The 23,098-nt window shown below is 35.4% G+C and overlaps 1 protein-coding gene across 1 annotated transcript in view; it reads right to left on the bottom strand.

The window, feature by feature from the left end:
* TMEM30A (transmembrane protein 30A) overlaps positions 1-23,098 on the bottom strand; it is a 54,997-nt gene that overhangs the window by 6,994 nt on the left and 24,905 nt on the right. The window contains exons 2-4 of the mRNA XM_069067006.1: positions 19,181-19,291; positions 8,580-8,687; positions 1,414-1,501 (exon numbers count right to left, since the gene is read on the bottom strand). Coding sequence (XP_068923107.1) covers positions 1,414-1,501; positions 8,580-8,687; positions 19,181-19,291 — 307 coding nt within the window. The remainder of the gene's footprint in view (positions 1-1,413; positions 1,502-8,579; positions 8,688-19,180; positions 19,292-23,098) is intronic.

Below are 23,098 nucleotides of genomic sequence, written 5' to 3'. Positions count from 1 at the left end.
AATAAAGATTTTTTTTCTTATCCAGTTCACTTGATTTAATATATTTTAAAACTATATTCTGAGAATATTAACAAAAAAAATTTCTGACTTCTAGTATATCAGATAAATCTTTTATTTTGTATTCAATCTTATCATAAAAGTACAAACATACAATCTACAATGGCAACTTATCAATAAACCTATATATACCTTTCTGATCCAAAAACCTACCCTTAAAAAAAGTTTTTAAGAGAAAGGCAATATGACATAGGAGTCTTTGGCAGGAACATTCTGACCCCTCACCATGGGCAGGTCAGTGAAACTCCCTGAGCCTTGGGTAACTCTAAGACTTCAAATCCTGGATTACAGTGAATTTCCAAAATCACAGGTCTTTGATAATATTCTTTGACACAGCATAGCTGTGAATATTTACAGTTTTCTTAGTTCTGCTTTTTGACAATGTGGTTTGTTTCATATAGTACTGTCTATTTCTGAACTGTTAAGATATTTATCATTTTTGAAAAATGATACACATAAGACAGAATACAATATTTTAGTCACTGTGTAACCACTATGCACTTAGGTTATTTAAAGTTTTTCACTACTACATATAATATCACAATAAACATCAGTATATAAAAAGTTATTTCCTTCTTTTTAGGTATTTTCTTAGAGTATATTATGTAATACATTTTTCATTGTACATTAATTTCCCACAATTACCAGGATACTTCTGGATACTTTTTCATACTACTAGTTGATACAAAAAAGAATTCAAGTTTTTGTTTTTTTTAAATACCCAAATAAAATGAAATTAGAAAGGTAAATACACACTCACACCCACAATCCACCCACCCACACCAAACTACTCCCAAAATTCAATAATGGATTGCTAAATTAAATGGCATTTGTATTATCCATTGCTCCTCTCATTTAGTAATATTAATAGTTAGTGGGCCATTTAATTATATTTACTATAGGACAGAAAGCTAACAAAGTATGTGTGTCCTTCACTAAGTGCTGGTCATCCTTTCCTTCCCCATAGATAAAAGGTTTCCCAGCAGGATAGAGAAATATGTTACTGAACAAGTCACAAAATACTAAAGTTTTTACAATATTTTGAGAAGTAGAACAAGAGGACAAAGATTCATCAACTCTCTCTCTCCGTACATGTATCTATGTATGTGTGATATATACATACACACAAAATTTGCTAAAAGTCACCAGTATTCAAAATTCTCTAGTGAGTCTCAAAAGGTAAAGACATATTACTGTTATTTTCTATTTAATAAAGCCTTGGAGAGATTTTTTTTTTATACTCAAAACTGTCAAATTTATCAGTTCTATGCATTTGTTACTAAAACATTAAATTTGTAACAGACTATATAAAATGTCATAAGATTTCAAAACAAGTGGCAGTTTAAAAGATCATACCATTAAACATACTGTTGGCAATAGCTCCACAAGGAGCAATTGGCTTATCTTGATCCTTGCGATAGGGCTCACACTCCTTACTGGGGTTCTGATTTTTATAAAGAAAGAAGAGCAAGACAAACATTATTGACTAAACCATGGTCTAAATTCTCTAAATCTGTCTAGAAAATATTAATAAGTAGGTATTTAATACTGCCATATAAATATTACCCCCCAAATAATTCCAATTTTGACATACTAGTTAAGTATTAGCTTGTAAACATGTTTACCTTTTAAGAACTCCCAAAAAAGTGCCTTATGGTGGTACTATTACATAATAACTGAAACGATATGAAAAATGCACTAATATGCACTAATTTTTCATTCATATCTTTCACATTTTTGAATCAGTTTTTTTATTTTGTCTATGCAACAAGAAGAATTAGGAATTGACATAACTCTATAATCAGAGGAACTCAGTTTAGATCTCAGCATTACTACTTAATAATGGTATAACCCTGATAAAGTCACAACTTCTCAGGGCCTCAGTTTCTTCATTTGTAAAATGGGGGGACTGGAAAGATGGTTTCTACAATCCCTGAATCTGTGATCTTTTCTGTGACCACTCATCTCCCATCTTTGCTCATAATTCACCAGACTTCTCCACCGTGTCCTGGTGGTCCTTTCTCACCCTGGAAAATTCCACTGCCCCTGCAGCCCCTTCCTTCACTCTTCTCCAGCCTCCAAGCTTCTTTTTCCCACCACTATCTTTGCTTTTCAGCTCTCTTTCATGTGTTGTCTTCCCCCATTAAAAATCCATCTCCATGAGACCAAACACTTTCTTTTTGCTTGTATTAGTATTCTCAACACTTAGCACAGTGCCTGACACATAGTTAGCACTTAATAAATGCTTATTGACATATATCATTGCTATATATCATTAAAATCCCCTATACTGAACCTCCTTTCCCTTACCAAGTTCCCTGAGGTAGTCAGGAAAGAAGGAAAATATATTCCTTATCCCTAAAACATAGATGACTTGCAATCACAGTCCAAAAGGCTATGCTGGAAACAGAAGTAGGTAGATGAGATAAGACAGTTTGAAAGATAATTCACATCACTATATTTCAGGTTTCTTATTTATTCAGCTCCTTCAACAATCTGTACATATATAGTAAGCACAATGGAGCTATGAGGAGTGATTTTAAAAAACAACAAACATTTTACTAAGTGTCTACTTTTTGCCAGGCACAGGGCTAGGTACTAAGGATGCAAAGTCAAAAATGAAACACCCTCAGGGTTCAAAGAACTTACATTTTATTGGTGGGAGACAAAATGTACTTTAATATATAGATAATAAAATAAATGCAAGGTAATTTTTTTTTGAGGGGAAAAAGTACTAGTACCTGGGGAGACTAGAAAAAGCTTCATAGAGAATATATCATTTGAGCTGAGTTTTGAAGGTAACAAGGGATTTTAGCAGGTAGAGGTAAAGAGGGAGTGCAGCTAGGTGTTGCAGTGGATAGTGCTCAGGACATGAGAGTCTGAAAGACCTGGGTCCAACTGAAGGCAATCTAAGACACTTGTTAGGTGTGTGACCCTGGCCAAGGCACTCTATTTGCTTCAGTTTCCTTATTTGCAAAATGGATATGATAACAGTACCTTCCTAGTAAGGGTGGTTGAGAGAATCTAATGAGTTAACATATAAAGTAATCTGCAAACCTTAAAGCACTATATAAATGCTAGCTATTGTTGCTGTTATTGGGGAAAATATCTTGGGGATGGGAGATATTTAAGGTAGGAAGCCAACTGAAGGCTGTTGCTATGGTCCAAGTAAGAGATGATGAGGGCTTGAACTATGGTTGACTGCATAACTGGAAAGGAGGCAATGGATGTGAGCTAGAGGTAGAAATAACATTCGGCAACTAACTGGATATGTGAGGTGAAGAGTTAGGAACCTAGGATAATGCCAAGGTTGTAAAACTGGGTGTGTGGAAGGATAGAGGTATTCCCAAGAGAAATGGGAAAATTCTGAAGAAAGGTAGGATTTGAGGAAAAGATAAAGATGTCATTGGGACATTCAGATTCAAATATCCAGTAAGCATATGGATACACATGACTGACAAGAGGCTAGAACTAGAATAGGAAAAGATTTGGGAGTCCTCTACACAGAAATAATAATTAAACACATGGGAATTGATGAGGTTATCAAAAGAAAGGGTAGAGAGAAAAGAAAACCCAGGACAGAGCACTAAAGAACACACACAGTTAAGGAACATGCTATGGAATCAACAAAGGAGACTGAGGAAGTGTCACAAAATAGGAGAACCAAGAGAGCAGTATCACACAAAGCATCCAGGAAAACAAGGTAGGCAACAGTGTCAAATAATGCAGAGAGGTCAGGAAGAGGACTGAGAAAAGGCCATTACATTTGGTAATTACAAGAGATTACCAGTAACTCTGAAGAGAGAAATTTCATTTGAGTGAGGTCAGAAGCCAAACTGTTTCTATGGAGGAGAGAAGTTGGTTGAACAAGATAAGAGGCTGAGATGATGGCACATCTAGTGAGTTCTCTTGTATGTAGCAGTACAGAAGCCAGTAGGCAGGGAGAGATTAAAAAATAGTGGGGGAGAGGATGACAGCAGAGGGCAATCTGCTTTAGAAGGTGGAGGAGATGGAATATCAGATACTTGAAAAAAGGAAGGATTACATCAAGGAACTTTGAGATGTGAAAAAGGGAGAATAAAGGGACCACAGCAAACAGGTTTCTATTTTCTCAGTAAAATGTATCAGTCATCAGCTAAGAATCATTACTATTTTTTCCTTAACATTTTTTTAATAAAAGCTTAAAAGGATTTCACAAATTAGTTGCATTTTTCTGCAGTGATACAGTTACTGAATGTAAATTAACACTAATTATGTATATCATTCATATTATTAAATCCTTAGGGAAGCCCTGAAGGTACATTAAGAGGATAATATCTACTATTTAAAATACAATCTAATCTTAAAGAATTCATCATTTGGAAAACAAGAAGCATTTATTAGGTATCAAATCCACAGAACAAGATGAGATACAGAGATAAATACAATATAATAATATGTTGTTGACAGGCCCAATTAAGTACTGCAAAGAACCACATCCTATCTATTAATGAAGAAAGCTTCACAACTTTATACAAGTATCTTTGCTACAGAAGTGTTATATTCTCTTCGATGTTGGGTCCAGCCTATCCTTCAAATCCAGGACTCTTTCCATTATATAATGAAAAATTATATCACACTACCTCATGAAATGTTTTTATTTCTAAAATTTGCTTTTAACTGATGTATTGTTCTGACAAAGTGAAATTCCTTTAGAATGTGCATTCCTTGAAAATAATTAAATATAAGCACCTGATAAGAAGTGCAACAAAAAACACGTGATACTTTCCAATTTTATAGGTTAACATTTTATAAGAGAAGGGGGAAATGTGTACTTTAACAATGCAGTCCATTATATTTTAGTTCAATTTTCTTGCTGTTTAATGTTGTCTTCAATTACCTTGCTGTAGTTATTGCATTTTGATGTTTTATGACAAAAATTTATTAGCTTCTGATACTTCTGATTCAATAAGTATTTTATTATTTGCATTGCCCTGTGCAAAGCACTGAAGATACAAAAACAAAAATAAAAAAGGTACTTGCCTTCAAGAAGCATATAGTTTATTGGTGAATATAAACAAGAAAACATAATTACAAGATAATTTGAGGAAGGAGAGAGAACTAACAACTAATTGGTGTTCTAAGGCAGAGGCATCAAACACAGTATCGCAGTCAAGACCCAAATTAAATGCAAGTAGGAAATATTTAACAAAATAAATACAAATACAATAAAACACAGCCAATATTAATTTGGGGTTTTCTAAGTTAACATGCAGCTCTCAGGGATCTTTATGTAGAGTTTATCTCTATTTAAATTTGCCACCACTGCTCTAGAGGGATCAGGAAAGGCTTATCATAGGATATGTGTGTGGTACACAAGGCTTGAAGGAAGCTACAAGTTCTAAGAGAAAGAAATGAGAGAGGAAATTTATTTCAAGCATGGGGCAAAGGCTGTACAAAGACAAAAAGATGGGGGATGGAATACCAAGTTTGAGAAACAGTAAGTAGGGTAACATAAAGTATATGAACATATAGTATATGAAGAGAAATAATATGCAATCAGCTTAGAAAGTTAGGCTGGAGCGACACTTTAATAAGCTGAAGAATTTGTATTTTACCTTAGGGCAATAGTGAGTCACTGAAGTTTCTTGAGCATGGGAATACTACTGTTATACTTGTGCTTTAAGTTAGATTGGAAACTGAAACACAGAGCAGAGCGGAAAGAAAAAACTGGAGTTCAATTAGGAAGCTACTGCAAAATTCCAGTAAGAGATACTGAGAACCTAAAATAGGGTAGTGGCAGAGTAGAAAGAATATATAAACCTCACCAGTTATTTCCAGTGCTAGTTTTTCCCATTACTTCTGATAAACAAGTTGGTCTGAGGTTTTTTTTTTTTTTTTCACACCTATAAAGTAACCTGCAGACTGAATGAAAATGTACACATAATAGGACCGTTCCACCATGATATCTGCTATCTACACACACAAAAAAAGATTCAGTTTCATGACTAAAACCTTAAGTAAAACCTGGTAACATTACTTGGATCTTTGCAAAAAGTACTTAGTATTATTTGTTGCTAGTTAGAAAAACAAAAAAGAACATCAGTGGAACAGCCAGTCATGTAAATAAGCATCAGATAATTGAACTTAATTATGCAGTGCTCAATAACCACAATACCATGAACAATTTGGGAGAAAACTCTATTTTACAAGAACTGCAAGGAAAATTGGAAAGCAGTTTGTTAGAACCTGGGTTTAGGCCAACCTTTTAAGTTGTATATCACAGTAAGTTAAAAATTCACACAAACGGTAACCCCATAAAAGATGTGGAGGGAGCTCTTTCCCAGTTATGGCTAGGGAATGAGTCCTTAATCATAGAATGGAAGAAATCACAGAAAATAAAATAAGACAACTCTGCATACACAAAATTGAAAACCTTTTGTATAAATCACTGAAACAAGGATAAGAGAAAGCACCCATTTGAAAAAAAAGATTTGTCTCTGATAAAACAAGAATTAGAAACTATTAATAGCTATATGAAGATTTCTACAAATTACTAAAAAGAGTAAATGCAAATCAAAATAACTTAGTTTCCACTTGATACTCAACAAAACTGGTAAAGATGACAAAAGATAGGAATAGCCAATGTTGGAAGGACTTCAGGGAAACAAGTACACTACCACACTGCTGGTGATGTGAATTGGTCCAACTATTCTGGGAAAAACTTGGAACTACAGTTTTTTAAAAGAGTTACTAAAATATCCATACCTTTGCCCCAGAGATCCCACTGCAAGTCATAAACCACAAGGAGGTTAAAGACAGAAAGTTTCTGTATATACCAAAATATTCATAGCAGTAATTTCTGTGGTAGCAAAGAACTAGAAATAAACAAAGCAGATGCCTAATGATGGGATATTAATAAATTGTGATATATTACTGTACAATAAAAAATGATGAATGAAAATTATTCAGAGAACCATGAGAAGATATATGAACTATTAAGAAATGAACAATGTAAAAACAGGAAAATTATACACAATAACTACAATAATGTAAATGGAAAAAACCACTTCCTCCCTCAAGGGAAACTGAAAATCTTAAAATTATAATAACCAAGAATCTTGGCCCTCAAGAAAAGCTGAGAAAATATATAAATATACCTCCTAATCCCAGTATTATAGAGGGGAAGGTCTATGGGCACAGAATACTGCAAATACTTGTCAGAATCAGATGACATGTTGGTTAGTTTTCTTCAACTATTTTTTCCCCTCTTTCTTTTTTATTCTTTGTAACATGGGTTGCATTGGTAGGGGAGGGATATATTTAGATCAAAGGCAGGTTACGAGACCTGTGATTTCATTGCTATAGGGAACTTCCAGGTAAAGGAACTCCCTCTACCAATACAATTCAGCACCTCCTCTATAACTTATAGTTTTAGAGAGTTGTCTAGAGCAGGGAAAGGTTAAGTGTCTTGTTGCTCAGCCAGTATGCATCTGAGGCAGGACTTGAAGCTAGGTCTTCCTGGTCTCAAGACCACTCTTTATCTACAACATCATATTGTTTCAGCATCACAATCAGAAACAAATCTGATATGAAAAGACATCAATAAATGATACTTTAAAAAAAAATTTTTTTTCTTCTTATTGTAAGGTGACAAGGCAAGCTCCTTTCTATCCACTTTTAGAAGCATGGATCATCACTCCTCAAATGAAATCCATCAAGTCATATATGGTCCTGGGAACCTTTTGTATCCCACAGTATTTTAGAGGACCCTCTTCACTCCTACATCAAACTCAGAGATGCAAGAATCCCCTGGAGCATCCTATGGGCCCCCAATGTTCTACACTGAATCAGAACCCTGAATATATAGAAAGGGTCTTTAAATCAAGCCTTTCTTGGTTTTCTATAGATGAGGATCTAGGAGGCCAAGGCACATGAATTTGGGCAACAATAAACTTCCTAATTCATATTCTCAAGTCTCAATTCATGGTCAATAAGAGCATTCCAAAATGCCTGGTATTCTGGATACTAATGAAACTGTCAAGAACAGGAAATAAAGGACACAAAACATCACTAAAACAGTTAAACAGTGAGAAATATAGGGTCTCCTGATTTGCACTTGACTTAGAAAACAAAGCACAGGTACAAGTATAATTCTAATAAAAATTCCAACATCAAAGCAAGCTTATTTACATAAACCTTTTAAAATAGATGGTAACATCCAAAATGTAACCTAAATCTAGCACAAGAATGAATTCTAGTTCATTCCAATTCCAGGTTTCAACATTATATTGTAAAATATGACAATAAAAAGTTAAATCCTCCAAAAGCGTACTAGCTACAACCTGAAGATTCTTCCCTGGAAAAAAATGTTAATCTGCACAAATTCTAGAAAATTTAATTACAAAAACTGTTATATATGCAACAAAATATTATCCTTTAATTCCACATTAAATTTTCCCACAAATAATTTCCTTGGTTGTTAAACTGTAAGTGGTGACATCACTAGTGCAACTAGCTCGTATTTCATTATTTTTACTTACTTTTAAGGAATTAAGATCTCCATTTAGTTGACTATCATCTCGAGATTTCACATAGCGACGATGATTCTGATAGAAATTAGATAGTCCATAATACATAAACACATATCCCTGTGGAGATTGAAGGGGAAAAAATATTTTATTTCAAAGACTGAAAATTTTGAAGCAAAATACATATTTCAGTATGAATGATGCCTTATGTTTAGCATGACTTTTTTGAACTTCAGGGATCCATGATTTTGTCATTCCCTCCACTGACATAGACTGCAAACCATCTATTCTTTAGTAGATGGTCTTCGTGAGTTGCTGTGGCTGAAAAATTAATTATCCTACAATCAAACCTGGTGACATATCTCCAAACTTTTATTGGACTTGAAGCCGTTTCAGTGTAGGATGGCCTGCTAAGGCTTTTGTGACACTGGTGTGGCTTTGAGAGGAATCACCTCCACATAATGAAGCACTGAATAAGTTGTCAGCAAAGGATGACTTTTAATATGCATACTTCCTTCACTTCCAATTTAATTCAAAATATGAGATAATTTAATTAGGTTCTGAACTGAATTCTGCTTTTGTTTAAGCAAGCTATTTCCTTGAAGATAGTGCAAATTAAACAAGTAAACAAGGCTGAAAGTAAATGTTTGCAATATTTTAAGGAAAACTGTTTTAAAGTAACCTTAAACAGGTTAGAAGGGACATCAGTAAGCAATTGATCTTTCTTTCATGGGTTGAGTTGACCCAAAGGTTAATGGAGAGAAAATGGACACAAGGTTTCAGTTTATTTCCAGTGATGACTTATGTACAAGAAGTGACATAAATGATGATACTGAGTAAATACATGATTGGAAAAAGAGGTGAGGTGGTCATATAATGAAAGTAATGACAAGATGGACAGCCTGAGTGCTACATTGGTACTCACGAAATGGTATAAGACCTAGACAAAGGCCTCCAGCACATTGGATGGATCTTCTGTAGAGGATCTATGATAGAATATGGACAAGAAATACACAGGATGAGAAAGTGTGGATGGGTTGCTATCAACACTGATGGAAGGAATACCCACATTGATGAGATCACAGATCCACTGAGGTATTAAGAAATCAATCATCTGTTCACTAAATCACCCTACCTGAGGGATTCTAACAGGGAAAACTTTCTTATCCTAGATGATGTTACTAACTTTAATTAAAAATTTAAAAACCTGCAATTTGAGAGATCTATAATTTCCTCAATGTGGGTAGTCCCTCCAGTGATGCCGATTGCAATCCATTCATGCATTACTATCCTGTGCAATTCTAGTCCATATCCTCTCAGAAATTCACCAAAAGGGATCCAACCAACAAGCTGGGGAATATTCCTCTACACATCTTTATAGTGCCTGGATATGGATGGAGAAAGTAGCGTATTCAGTCTCACTGTGTGACTGATGCATCTATCTTCTGGTCACACATTTCTTTGGCAATATCCTTTACACCTATTCTACTGCACAACTACTCATTTGTAATGTGTTGCTGCCTGCTTATAACCACCATGTGACTACTGATCTTTGGGTAATCTCCAGCTTCAACAATTCTTTGAAGACACATAATGCCAGAAAAATATTAATATTAAAAAGGATGGGCCTTTGTTTCAGGAAGAAGATTGGAGTCATTAAAAGAATTGTACCATTTCTCAAAAACAAACTAATCTATTCTCCTCCTATGCAATCCTGGACCAAAATCCTAGTTCATTTTCAGAATCTGTGCAATAAAACAAAAAGCATTTTTGAGTGTCTACTATGTACCAGACACTGAAGATGCAAAGACAAACATGAAATAGTCCCTACTCTCAAGAAGCACACATTCCACCTGGGGAGATATGTGTATATACAGGGTGTCCCAAAAGTCTCAGGGCAGGTTTTAAGTTGTTAAAGCTTAAAAGTTAAGGTATGTACAAAATTCATACAAAAATGTAAATACAGCTTTACATAATTTCATAATTTTAATAATTATTTTTATAGCAGAGTAGTTCCTTAAAAAAAGGGACTAATAGGTTAGAAAACATGGGCAGGCCTCCTACTGAATGAAGGTGGGTAGATCTTGAGATGAATCTTAAAGGAAATCGGAAATTCCAAAGAGTGGAAGTAAGGAGAGAGAGCATTACAGCCATGGCAACAGCCAGTCCAAAGGCACTGAGATGGGAGATGAAGTGTTGTGTATGAAAAACATAGCAAGTAAGCCAGTATGATTGGACCTTATAGTGCACGGAAGAAAGTGAAGAAATTAGAATTAGTGGGAAATTGAATAAATCACACTGACTCCATCTTGTGACTCAATTCTGGAGCTAGCTCAGTTCCCCTTCTATTCAATTATGGGTCTAGTCCAATTTCTACCTTGTGAGAAAACTTTATTCAGTTATGGGAATTGTGAGAAAACTTCATTGCACTGTTTGAACCTAGCCTTCTGAGACTGGGAAGCTTGGACCACGTCTACCTGCTGTCCAGAGACACTTATCTAAGCACCTAGATTCATACATTGATGCAAAGAGTTTTCTCAAAATTATACATCACAAGCACCCCATATGTCTTCTCTGAAAACTGGCCCTGTTCTGGTCAATCAATTATTGTTTCCATGTTCCTTTGAATTGAATACAGAAACTGGGACATCTCTTTTCCCCTCTCAACTTGGAAAAGTCCCTAATCTTTCCTGTAATTAGAAATCACATTACCTAATTTTATAACCTGGTTAATTGTTTTCTTTTAATTAATTTGTCTTATTTGATTTTTTTTTAGTACATAAAAATATGTTTCCCCATTTTCTGGATCTAGTGCCAAAGCTAAGGGACCTTGTCCCAATCTGTTTGGCATACACTTAATAAATAATAATAAATCAATATGCTTGGAAGCTTGAACCTTCTGTTTCCTCAGTCATTTCACCTTTCACCAGCCACAGGAGAAATATGTAAGAAAAATAGAAAGGTAGAAAGTGGTTAAGTTGAGCTTTGAATGCTGATGAATCAAAACATGTTAAGTTTTATATGATCACAAATATAAATCCAGTTTAGATTTGATCCCAGGGGTAGCCTATCATTGAAGTTTACTGAGTAGGAAGGTAATAGTGTCAGAACTATACTTTTGGTGGCAGTATGGGATGAACTGGAGAGAGAAGAAGGCAGGAAGGGACACCAATTAGTCAACTATAATAGCTCAGGCAAGAGTTGATGAGAGCCAAAACTCTGGGTAGTGTTTATATAAGTAAAGAGAAGGGGAGATAAATGTTTGAGATGTGGAAATAGAAATGACAAGATGTGATGTGGCAATTGAATATATGGGCTGAGAAAAGAGTTGAAGATGCCAAGAATGTAAACCTGGGTAACCTAGAACCATGGTAGTGTCTTGGGAAAAAGAGAGAGAAGTTTGGAAGATAGGTACATTTGGGAAGAAAGATAATAAATTCCTTTTTAGACATGTTTAGTTTTAAATGACCATGTGACATTCAGTTTGACATATCCAAGCAACTGGTAATATGGGACTAGTGCTAAAGAGACTAGGATTAGATATATAGATCTGGAAGTCACTGGCATAGAGATGATAATTGAACTGACAGAAGATGAGATGATCAAATGAGAGAGTTTAGAAAAAGAGAAAAAGGACTCTGGACAAAGGCCTGGGAGCATATATGAACATTACTCAGCACTTCTTAAAACTTTTTCCATCTGTAACCCCTTCAGTGCTTTTTAAATTGTGGGTTACAACTGGGTTGCGACCCACAATTTAAGAAGCTAAGTCATACATGAAGATTCAGCAAAGGAGAATGAGGAGGAACGTATAGACAGGAAGGAAGAAAACCAAGGAAATTCAGAGAGGCAAATATCAAGAAGAGAGTATATGACAATGCCAAATATTCCAAAGAGGTCAAGAAAGATATGGACTGAGAAAAGGCCATTAGATTTGACAATTAAGATATCACTGATATCTTTCAAAAAAGCAGTTGAGTATTGAGATCAGGAGTCAAAACAGTAGAAGGTTTAGAGGACAATGAAAAGATAGTAAGTAGAGGTACCAAGTGTGAGTTTTCTTCCTCACTCTACAAGGAGTTTAGCTAAGAAAAGGAAGAGAGATCTAAGATAACTACTGGGCATTTTTTTTTAAAGCAATCGGGGTTAAGTAACTTGCTCAAGGTTACACAGCCAGTTATTTCTGGGTGTGGTGCCAAGTATCTGAGCCCGGATTTGATCCCCAGGTCATCCTGACACTGGAGCCGGTGCTCTTACTCGCTGAGCCACCTGGCCACCCCTGGGCATTTTTTTAAAGATGGGGGGAAAGTCAGGCATATTTGACGGTGTCAGAAAAAAAGAAAGGAGTTAGATAGTGGATTAGAGTAGAGAGTATTATACAGGAGAAAAAAGAAAAGTTATGTGTAGAGAGGCTGACCCTTCCAAGAAGGGCTACTTCTCTAGGAACTAAAGTAAGAGAAGAGAGAAGTTTAGTATAGCCACTGTGGTAAGCTGAATAGAGAATCAATTAAGAAAGAGTAAAAAGATTTTCTTGTTTTAGTGAGGGTCCAATAATTCTGTGATGGCTCCAGTCAGGACAATTGCTTGACTTCTTCCAGGTCCTTTTGTCTACTTTTAAGTATCAGTGAAGGCAAACAGTAGGATTAATCCAGGTTTTGAGTTTTGCAAAGTATGAGCAGACAGTAGAACAGAACAAGGTATTCACAAACAGAAAACAGCATATGGTTCACAAGGAGTTGGGACTGGGAAGGGAAGAGAATATCAACAAAGTAGAAGTGATGGCCTAGGAAAATACTCAGGAATGGAGGGATCAGAGGTGAATGTGAGGATGAAGCATAGGTTTAAGAGTTATAAAGCAGAGGGATAGATGGAGTGACTAAAGATATAGTGAGATAAAATTTAATAGGGATAAAAGTCTTGCTCTTGGGTAAAAAAAAATCAACTCCACAAAAAAATAAGGAAGGCAAGGATAGCAATTATTCTGAAAATGATGTGTGGGTCTTGGTGGAGTACAAATTCAATTTGAATCAACAATATGATGTGACAGTCAAAAAGGAGATGCAATCTTGGGCTCCATTAAGAGAGTGCATAGTTTCCAAGAGTTGGCATATAATAATCCCACTTTACTCTGTTCTTCTTAGATCTTATATGGAATGCTGTGTCCAGTTCTATACACTATGGTTCAAGAAGCATGGGCAATAATAAACAGGATACTGTCCTGAGGAGGGCAACCAGGATGGTGAAAGGCCTTGACTTCATGATATATGAGGAAGGACTGAAGGAATTGGGCATGTTTAGGGAAAAGTAGATGAGGCTCAGAAGGGAAACAAGATAGCTATCTTCAAATATGTGAAAGGCTGGCTTGTGGAAAAGAAGTTAGATTTGTTCCATTAAGTTCCAAAGGGCAAAACCAGGAGCAAATAGAAATAAATTGCAAAGAGATAAATTTAGATTTAATTTCAGGAAGCAATTAAGAGCAGTGTAAAAGTGGAGTGATTTGCCTCAAGAAATGGTTAAGTATCCCCTCCCTGGACCTCTTCAAGAAGAAGCACCTGTTTGGTATATTATTATGGGGATTCCTATAGATGAGTCAACTAGAGGTCTACCAAGGTCCCTTGCAATTCTGTGGATTATGATAGAAGAATTTTGGAGTTCTTGTAGGTGGTAAGAGTAAGGGTATGGTAATTCCTGTATGCAGCTGGGGTGGAACAGAGATGTAGTAATGGGAGCTGAGTAGACTGAAGAACTGGTAAGTTAAGAGTATTTGAAGAAACATCATCAAGTAAATTGAAGTCCCCTAGTATGAGGGAACAATCTGGGGTAGAGAGTTGGGACTGAGTGCCAGACAAAGAACTCACTGAAAAAGAAGGAACAATGTCCTGTGGGGGAAGGAGGGGTGGTAGAAAATAGTCATCAGGATCTGAATTGGGTTATAAATTTGGACAGAATGAACTTCAAAGGATTATTTAAAAAATGTTACTGAACGACGTTGGTAGGAGTCTGATAATGGCAATGAGGAAAAAGGAGCATTCTGACTCTCCCACAAAGATTGGAGGTATAAGAGTACACTAAGTACAGTTTAAATCTGGCTAGGGAGTTAGTGTCATTCAGAAGAAGCCAGGGGGTAGAAAATATATAATCCAGATGGATAAATGCTATGGGATTATCATACTCTGAACAATAAGAATTCTTCACTCATTTAGTTCAACCTTCACTTGGAAGGTTATCTCCAGTTGACTATTACAAGGAATGTTAGCCTGTAAGCTATTTAATATCTATTATCAATGTTACAGGCATAGATAGCATGCTTATCAAATTTGCAGTTGTGTGAGAAATATTGCTGTTCATCCTTCATTTCCAAAGAGGACCAACGACATCACAGAGTGATGTACTGATTTGCTTGTAGACTGGATTTAAATGAGGCAGAATTGCATAAAGTTGTCAGCCTTACTCTCTCTACTAGAGTCACTGAAGTCCAGTGGCAAGATGAAAGTCAACATAACTTGTAATGGACCAGAATGCAGTGGATGACCATGGCATCTTCAAATCCACAGCAGCTTCAGCTGCCTTCATGGCCATTAGAATGAACTGTCCGTTCCACCATTCACATGCTTAGGGTAGACATCCCCGTAACTCATCAATTTGTTCAAGGCCTATCAGTTACTGTTAGTGTGGTTTAGCTGTCTGCCAAGATTGTTATACTGGAGTGTGGCCACTGTGCTTGCTTCTTGGAACCACAAGTAAAATTTGAGTGCCAGGTGGACACCAAAGGTAGATGAGCAGCCCTGAAAAAGGCCTGGCAAGCCCTCACACCAGAAGTGCTATTCCTCCCTGAATACCCCATACAGCCCTGTGAGAAACAGATAACATACTGGATGACAGTCAAGATTAAAATATAATTTTTATAGGATGAGAAAAATCTAGTGGTTTTAATAGATCACAAACTCAAAACAAGTGAGCAGAATGATATGGGCAGCCAAAAAAGGTTAATGCAGACTTGGGCTCCATTAAGAGAAGCATAGCTTCCAGGAATGAGGGCTTAACAGTTCTTCAACACTGGTAAGACCATATCTGAAGTACTGTGTTCAATTCTAGATGCCACAATTTAAGAGTGATATTGATATGCTGGCAAGTATCCAAAGGAGGGTAACTATGAGCAGACAGTGAAGGGTCTCTTTGACAGAGATGTGATTTTCCTTAGGCACATATCTGGATGTTACTCCTTTACTCAACAAACTCCAAAGCCCTTTTTTGCCTCTCAGATCAAATACAATCTCCTCTCCTTGACATTTAAAGCCCTTTACAAGCTTGCCTCAATCTATCCAACCACATTGTACATTACTTCCCCTTTGGCCTTTTGTGATCCTCACAATTGGGCCTTCTCTTTCAGTTCTAATCCCTATAACATTCTCATTTGAGTTCAGAGCCTGTCTTGCAGTTCTTATTAGGATCTTCAACATACATAAAGATCTACCTCATATAATTATAATGACCAAGTTTGGCCTCAAAGATGAGGAAATGGGCCAGTCTCCTTTTTTTAACAGAGGTTGGAGGCTAAGGTTATCTAATATCACACATATATAATCACAGTTAGTTGATGGATTTGTTTCGTTCAACTGCTTTCCCCCTCCCTTTTTCATTCTTTATTCCAAGAAATGACTTGCTATTTAGGAGAAGGGGAAGAATATATTTGGGAATAAAGGTGATACAAAAACAAGAAAGATCAACAAAAATTTAAAACAAAAAAAAAATGTCATTAGGAGCACTGCAATACTAGATGACTATATATCCCATGAAATGAGGTAGTTCATTGTGCAATAAACCAACTCTATAAATTCCTTTAATTGCCTCTCCAAAGAAAACCTGCAAGCCATACTTTCACATACCTGAAACTTTCTTTTATTGTCTGGTTTCATCCATCATTAACAAGAACGTTAAGATCAATATATTTTAATTTCTTAAACAGTACATCTATCTACTCTGTGATCAATGAATAAGAATCTCACATTTAGCATGCCAACAATAAAGTTATGGTTTACAGATGCTTTATCATAGTGATACCAAACTCAAATAGGAACAGGGGCCGTTAACCAGTACTTAAGGATCCCTATGGGTTGCATATTGACTTAGAGAACCACATACTAACATTATCTATGTTTTATTGTATTTTAACTTATTTTATTAAATATTTCCCAATTATATTTTAATATGGTTTGAGCTGTACTTGACAGTGTGGTGGGCTACATTTGGCCCATAAGCCATGTGTCTGACATCTTTGTTCTATGAGACGAATGGCTCTTAGCCCCCACTGCCTTTTCATCCACTATTTTGCTACTGTTATGACACAAGTGAAAGGGAAGTTACACAGGACAGAAGACCATTCTATAATTTTGTTCCATGTTTTGCCATGGCTAAAAAATTCATTAAGTGGTTGGCCTACTGGTACTGGGATTTTCGGTACTTAGCCAGGCCCTTTCTCAAAAAGCAAATATAGTCTGTCCCGAGAAGTATATTCAAAGCATTCTCAGCATGGCAGAACCTGGCAGAGCATGTGAACTACTAGCAGAATGTTTGATGACCCAGGGTCACCATCCATATAATGATGAGGCACCAGAATCAAACTTTTAAACTGTATCTTAAAAATATATAATGTAGTTCCTGATTTTTTTTCTAATTTCAACTGAGAATTCTCCCCAACTGGCCCAAACAGAAAAGTTTTACTTTATTTCAGTACCAGTCTGATTATCATTCCTCCCCACATCTATATGTAAAGTACAGAAACTTCTTAACTAAGGATATTTATAAGTACAAAAATTAATGTTACACTTCAACAATGAGCAAAATAAAACATTTTAACATGTTCAGTAAAGGCAACTTTGAAAAAAATGATTTTTAAATGAATTATTTAAATTATTACTGAGGCACTGTCCAGAATCTCTCTTAAAAGAACAGATATTTACAAAAATACTGAGGCTTTTTCTGTCTTTTAGTTCCTACTACATTATCAAAATTCTTGTACTCCACAAAAAGGGAATTCTGACTGCATATATGAGATCTTATTCCACTAACATTTTCCTATATTAACAAAGACGTTTGGTTTTCCACTTAAAACTGTCAAATTATAAAAGCCTTGGCTTTCTGGAGAAAAAAAAATTGTTTAAAAGAACCTTGCAATTCATACAGCAAAATTTCATATAACAAATATTCATGAAACTATGATGTGATGAAACTATAATAATGAAACTATGAAAAATAATTCAATTTTAGAAACAGCATTGTAAATTTAATTTAGTAAAAGAAAAAAAATTAAGCACCTTCCAATGAATACTGAGACAAAATAACTTACTTGTATTGTTTTGGTGACCTGAGAGTACTTTAGTCCCATTCACAAAGTCTGCTTGGGCTTGTGATGGAACACAAAACCCACAAGAGTGAATCTGTGGATAATCAACTTTGCAGAAGAGATGGTCTGAAATAAGTGTTTTGAATGGGGAGGAATATGAAACTGGAGTCTCAAAATCTATTCAGTACTCTTTCATCTTAGGTTGGCTGCTCTAACAATAGAAAGAATGTAAAATTCTTAATATGCCTAATATTTTAAAAAATTAACATTTTTAGCTGAGTTTACATGTTATCAGTGCTGATAAATAGTAAGGGCTTTGAATTCCTGCCTTCTTTATAGGTTTGTACTTTTCAAGTGTTTCCTGAGTTGTTGATATTATCCATCTCTCATTTTGGTACAACAGCATTAATAGCCACAAGGTGGCAGATGCCTTAGAATTCTACAGGGGAGAAAAATTACATCTGTTTCTAAGTCAAAGGAATCAAGCAGGCACATTCAGAAAACACATGTGATATGTGAAATTATGAATATAATTTAACCTACTGAGAAACAATCAACTGAAGTTCTATTTTCAAATGACTAGGGAGACTAAATTGGTAATATTGGCTCTCCAATCCCACAGGAAGTTCTATACCTTTACACTCAGATTGCAAAGACTGTTTTTATGTTAACTCCTTCATCAGAAGAAATGGATATAAAGTTGAAAAGCAGAGAGGGGAAAAAAAAAACAGGACAAAAAGCTGATGAGACCAATAATGTTTGTGTTTCTTTTTTTATGCTTTGTATCTAACAAAAAATTAATACAGATAAAGACAATAATGTGCTTTCTAAAATAAAATTTGTTTTGATATGAAAACTTTTATTGGAATGGTAAGTAGAAAGTACAGAAATTATGAATGAGAGTTCAAGTAGAAATTACTGCTATGTAGCTTTAAGTACAAGAGTTTTTGCACAGGCAAGTAAATAAGCTGCCTTTAGTCAACATTTCAGATAAAAAATATAAAAATACAATCATTGAATTATTTGGAAAAAGAGGATTTGAAAACATTATTTCATGGTTGATTTAATATCTATTGATTATTAAAATGTACAAAGAACTAAACAAAAAAATAGAATATACGGTCCATGTATATTTTTAGCTTCCTAAAAAAAGATAAGGTACTTTTTCTACAAGGGGAAAAATTACTAAAATATAAAATTATTTTTATATCTTATAAAAGCACAAATTTAAATAGCTTTTTTTCTACTCAAACTCTTTTGAAATACAGACCTCAAATGGCTGTTCCAATGTGAACTTTATGTCACAAATGCAGGGCTTTGTATCATTCCAGGACAAACACTTATTGCAGGGATCTTTTTCATCTGTTCCAGTATAGTCAATCTGCAAGAAAAAATGATAATCACTATCTAATAAGTAAAAAACCTGCTAAAATACTCAAATAGTTTATTACAAAGACAGAAATTTAGTCCACACCAAGTAACTTAAAATCACTGAGTTAATTTTTTTAACATTGTCACTTGTAGATAGTAATAGGGGAAAAAAAAAGTAACAAAAGAATGTTAAACTGAAAAAATAAAACCTAAAAACATTTTATACACGTTAATTTGTTGTTAGACATAGATTTATTTCTTTCTATACAACCCCATCACAATTTTTCTAGTGAAAACATATTTATGGATAAAATGCACAAGTTTATAAATACTTAAAGAAAACACAAAGTGTAAGTTAAGATGTCTGAGTCATTAAAAAAACTACTTATATAATATTAATACATTTTGTACCCTGAACAAGTTATTCCTTTTCCAGGTATACTCCACTTTTCTTCCTTCCTCTTCTCCCCCCCCCCTTTTCCTCTATAAATGAGCTGGACCAGGTATTATTATTAAAGCACCAATAAAAATCACATTGGTGTTCTACTCAAAAAGTGCCAATTCTTCCTATTACTTCTATAATAAAACACAAATTCCTCTAGTTGGATTTCAAAGTTTGTTACAATGTAACTCCAACCTATCTTATGGGCTTATCATTCATTATTCTCCTTCATGCACTCTATGCTCCAAGCCAACTGGGACTACCTGCTGTTCTTTACATCAACATTTCATCTCTCATGTCTGTACCTTTGCATAATTTGTCCTTCAGTCCTAGAATGTGCTCCCTTCACAACCCTCCTTTTAACATCCCTAGCTCCCTTTACAGGTCAATTCAAATACCACCACTTACATGAGTTCTTTCCTAACTCCCCAGCCTGCTAGTACCTTCTTACTATTACACTGTATTTATTTCTGTGTACATGTTTCTATCAACAGAATAAATTCTGGAAGGTATAATAATAATAGCATTTATACAGTCCTTAAAAGTTTGTAAAACACTTTACATGGAATATCACTTGATACAACTACCTTGTTCCGTATATATTTTTTATGTCTATTTTACAGATAAGGAAACTGAGTCTATGAGTGGTTACATAACTTATCCAAGGTCACACAACTAGTAAAATATTTGGGGCATATTCACATTCAGGTCTTCCTGACTCCAGGTTCAGCTCCTATCCACTCCTATCCCTAGCTATCATAGGGTAAAAACTATCTTGTTTTTCTTTGCATTTCTATTGCCTACCAGACTCTGACACAGAGTAGGTATAGCCTAGTAAGTAGTAGACTAATAGTAGTAGCTTAATAAATGCTTATTGATAAATTAACTGATATCTCATTTGTTACTTAATTTTGACTGTTTTCCAATGAATTTTTCAACAATCTCTCCTGTTACATTCCAAGGCTTGCTTAAGCCCTTTATAGAACTTTATAGAATTTTTCTATCTTCTCATCATCTAAAATATATATAGAAAGTGCCATTACTTTCCTATCAATATTCTTGCAAATATTTATCAATCAACAAAGATTTATTAAGTGCATAATTTGTACCAGGCACTATGCTTAAGTACTGGGGATACAAAGACCAAGGAAAACAAGGTCTTGCCCTCGAGGAGCTTACATTTTAATGGTAAATACAATCTGTACACAAAGAATGTGTGCAAAACAAAATATAAGGTTGTTTTAGGAGAGCGGGCACCTGTGGCTAAGGAGAATCAGGAAAGATTTCATGGAGGATTTGGTCCTTGAAGTGAGTGAGTCTTGAATGAAACCAGATGAATTCCAAGATGTAGTGGTGTGGAGGAAGCATATTCCAGGGACAGGGTACAGAAAGTACAAAGTCATGAAGGTGGAAGACAAGAGTGTATATAGTATTTGCAGAACAATGAATAGTCCACTATGGTTAGATCACAAATTGCAAGGAGGTGAATAAACTAAAAGAAAGTTAAAAGGTAAAAAAAAGGCCAATGTTTATCATGAGCACTTCAGTCTAAGATAAGCAAATGTTCTATGAAATAATGTTTATTACTGCCTTTGTAAGACAAAACTAGCAAACTTGTAAAAATTATAGTTGGCATTTATTGATGCCCTTCTTTTTCATCCAGATGATCCTTTCTCTCCATTAGGTATTCTTAACTATTTTTTAATGGGCCCCTTTGGCAACCTAGTGCCTAGTGACCTACGTCGTTGTTTTGTTTTTTTTTTTGCTTTTTGTAGGGCAATTAGGGTTAAGTAACTTGCCCAAGGTCACATGGCTAGGTTGTGTGTGTGTGTGTGTGTGTGTGTGTGAAGTGTCTGAGGCCGGATCCGAACTCAGGTCCTCCTGACTCTGGGGCCGGCACTCTACTCACTGCACCACCTAGTCACCCCTCTGAATGTCTTTAAAGGCATAATACTGAATACATTGAATTGTATGACTACAAAGGAAATCAATTATATAAAGAAATACAGTTATCAAAATATATTTTTTTTAAGTTTACAGACTCCAGGTTAAGAATTCCTCCACTTAGGGGAAGCTAGGTGGCTCAGTGAATAGAGCGCCAGCCTTGGAGTCAGGAGGACCTGAGTTCCAATCTGGCCTCAGACACTTAACACAAAAACTAGCCATGTGATCTTGGGCAAGTTACTTAACCCCAACTGCCTTCCAAAAAAAAGGCAAGAATTCCTCCTCTAGATCTTATTACATTTCATGGTCACCATCACAGTACCCCAATTATCCATCTATTAACTCTCATTTTTGCTACACGGCTAGTTTACTTCCTTTCCCTGTAATACAATATCAATGGAAGAAATGACAAACAACATGAATAACAATTTCACATAAAAGTTTAACTAATATAAACTCTACGACCATAATAAGGAGACCAAAAAAGCACATTAATCAGTACATATTTGGCAAGGGGAGATATTCAGCAATCAAGAACAATACTGACTTAGAATGTAAGTTCAATTGTAAAATTTGAGGGAGAAAGTTAATAGAAAATTATGAGTCATATGACTTTGTATAACAATGAGCAAGGGATAACACAGTGGAAAGCTCATGTGATCCACTGGTATACTAGTGATGTTAGAAGAAAGCAAAGGTCCCTAACACATGGCCTACTATCATGAACATATAAGAGGTGGGCATAGATGGTTTGCAATCATCATTATAAGAAATAATGACATGGATAAGCTCTGAAATCTATGAGTATTTTAGTAGAGTAGCCCTTAAATCACTGCTCACATATAGGTCTTCATTATAAATAAGATGTAGGGTACACACACCCTCTTCCTATCTTTGTAATAACAAAAAAAATATGGCTATAAATATTTTTGTACACATAGGTCCTTCCCCTCTTTCTCTGGGAGATGTGACCAGTAGTAGAATCACTGAATCAAGAGCTATGCAGAGTTTAGTGAGTTTTCAGGTATAGTTCCAAAAGAATTTTCAAAATGAGTTACCCACTAATAACTCTGGATTCTTCAGAGATTTTAATGTTTCAAAATTTGTAACCATAGAGCATCACCAGGAAAATGTTTGTATTTAAAAAATGGATTTTGTGTTACAGAAGCTTGAAGTGGTTAAAAATACTGCTTGAGGGGTGGAGCCAAGATGGCTGCATAGAAGCAGGAAAATTCTGTGAGCTCTCCCCATAATCACCTCAAATACCTATAAAATATGATTTTAAACAAACTTTAGAGCTACAGAACCCACAAAGTGACAGAGAGAAATAAATCTGCTGAAGGCAGCCCAACAGGCCAGCAGGAAGGGCCAATGGCAGCATCCTGGGAGCTGAGGCCAGCTCTGTGTGAGTAAGGGGTTTTAGCCCCAGGG

This window comes from Petaurus breviceps, unplaced genomic scaffold, assembly GCF_028583685.1.
Source record: "Petaurus breviceps papuanus isolate PSGF00001 unplaced genomic scaffold, PetGlider_PUasm1.0 90734, whole genome shotgun sequence".
NCBI classification, from domain to species: domain Eukaryota; kingdom Metazoa; phylum Chordata; class Mammalia; order Diprotodontia; family Petauridae; genus Petaurus; species Petaurus breviceps.
The sequence above is the reverse complement of the archived record's forward strand: the minus strand, read 5'-3'. Positions and strand labels throughout refer to the sequence as shown.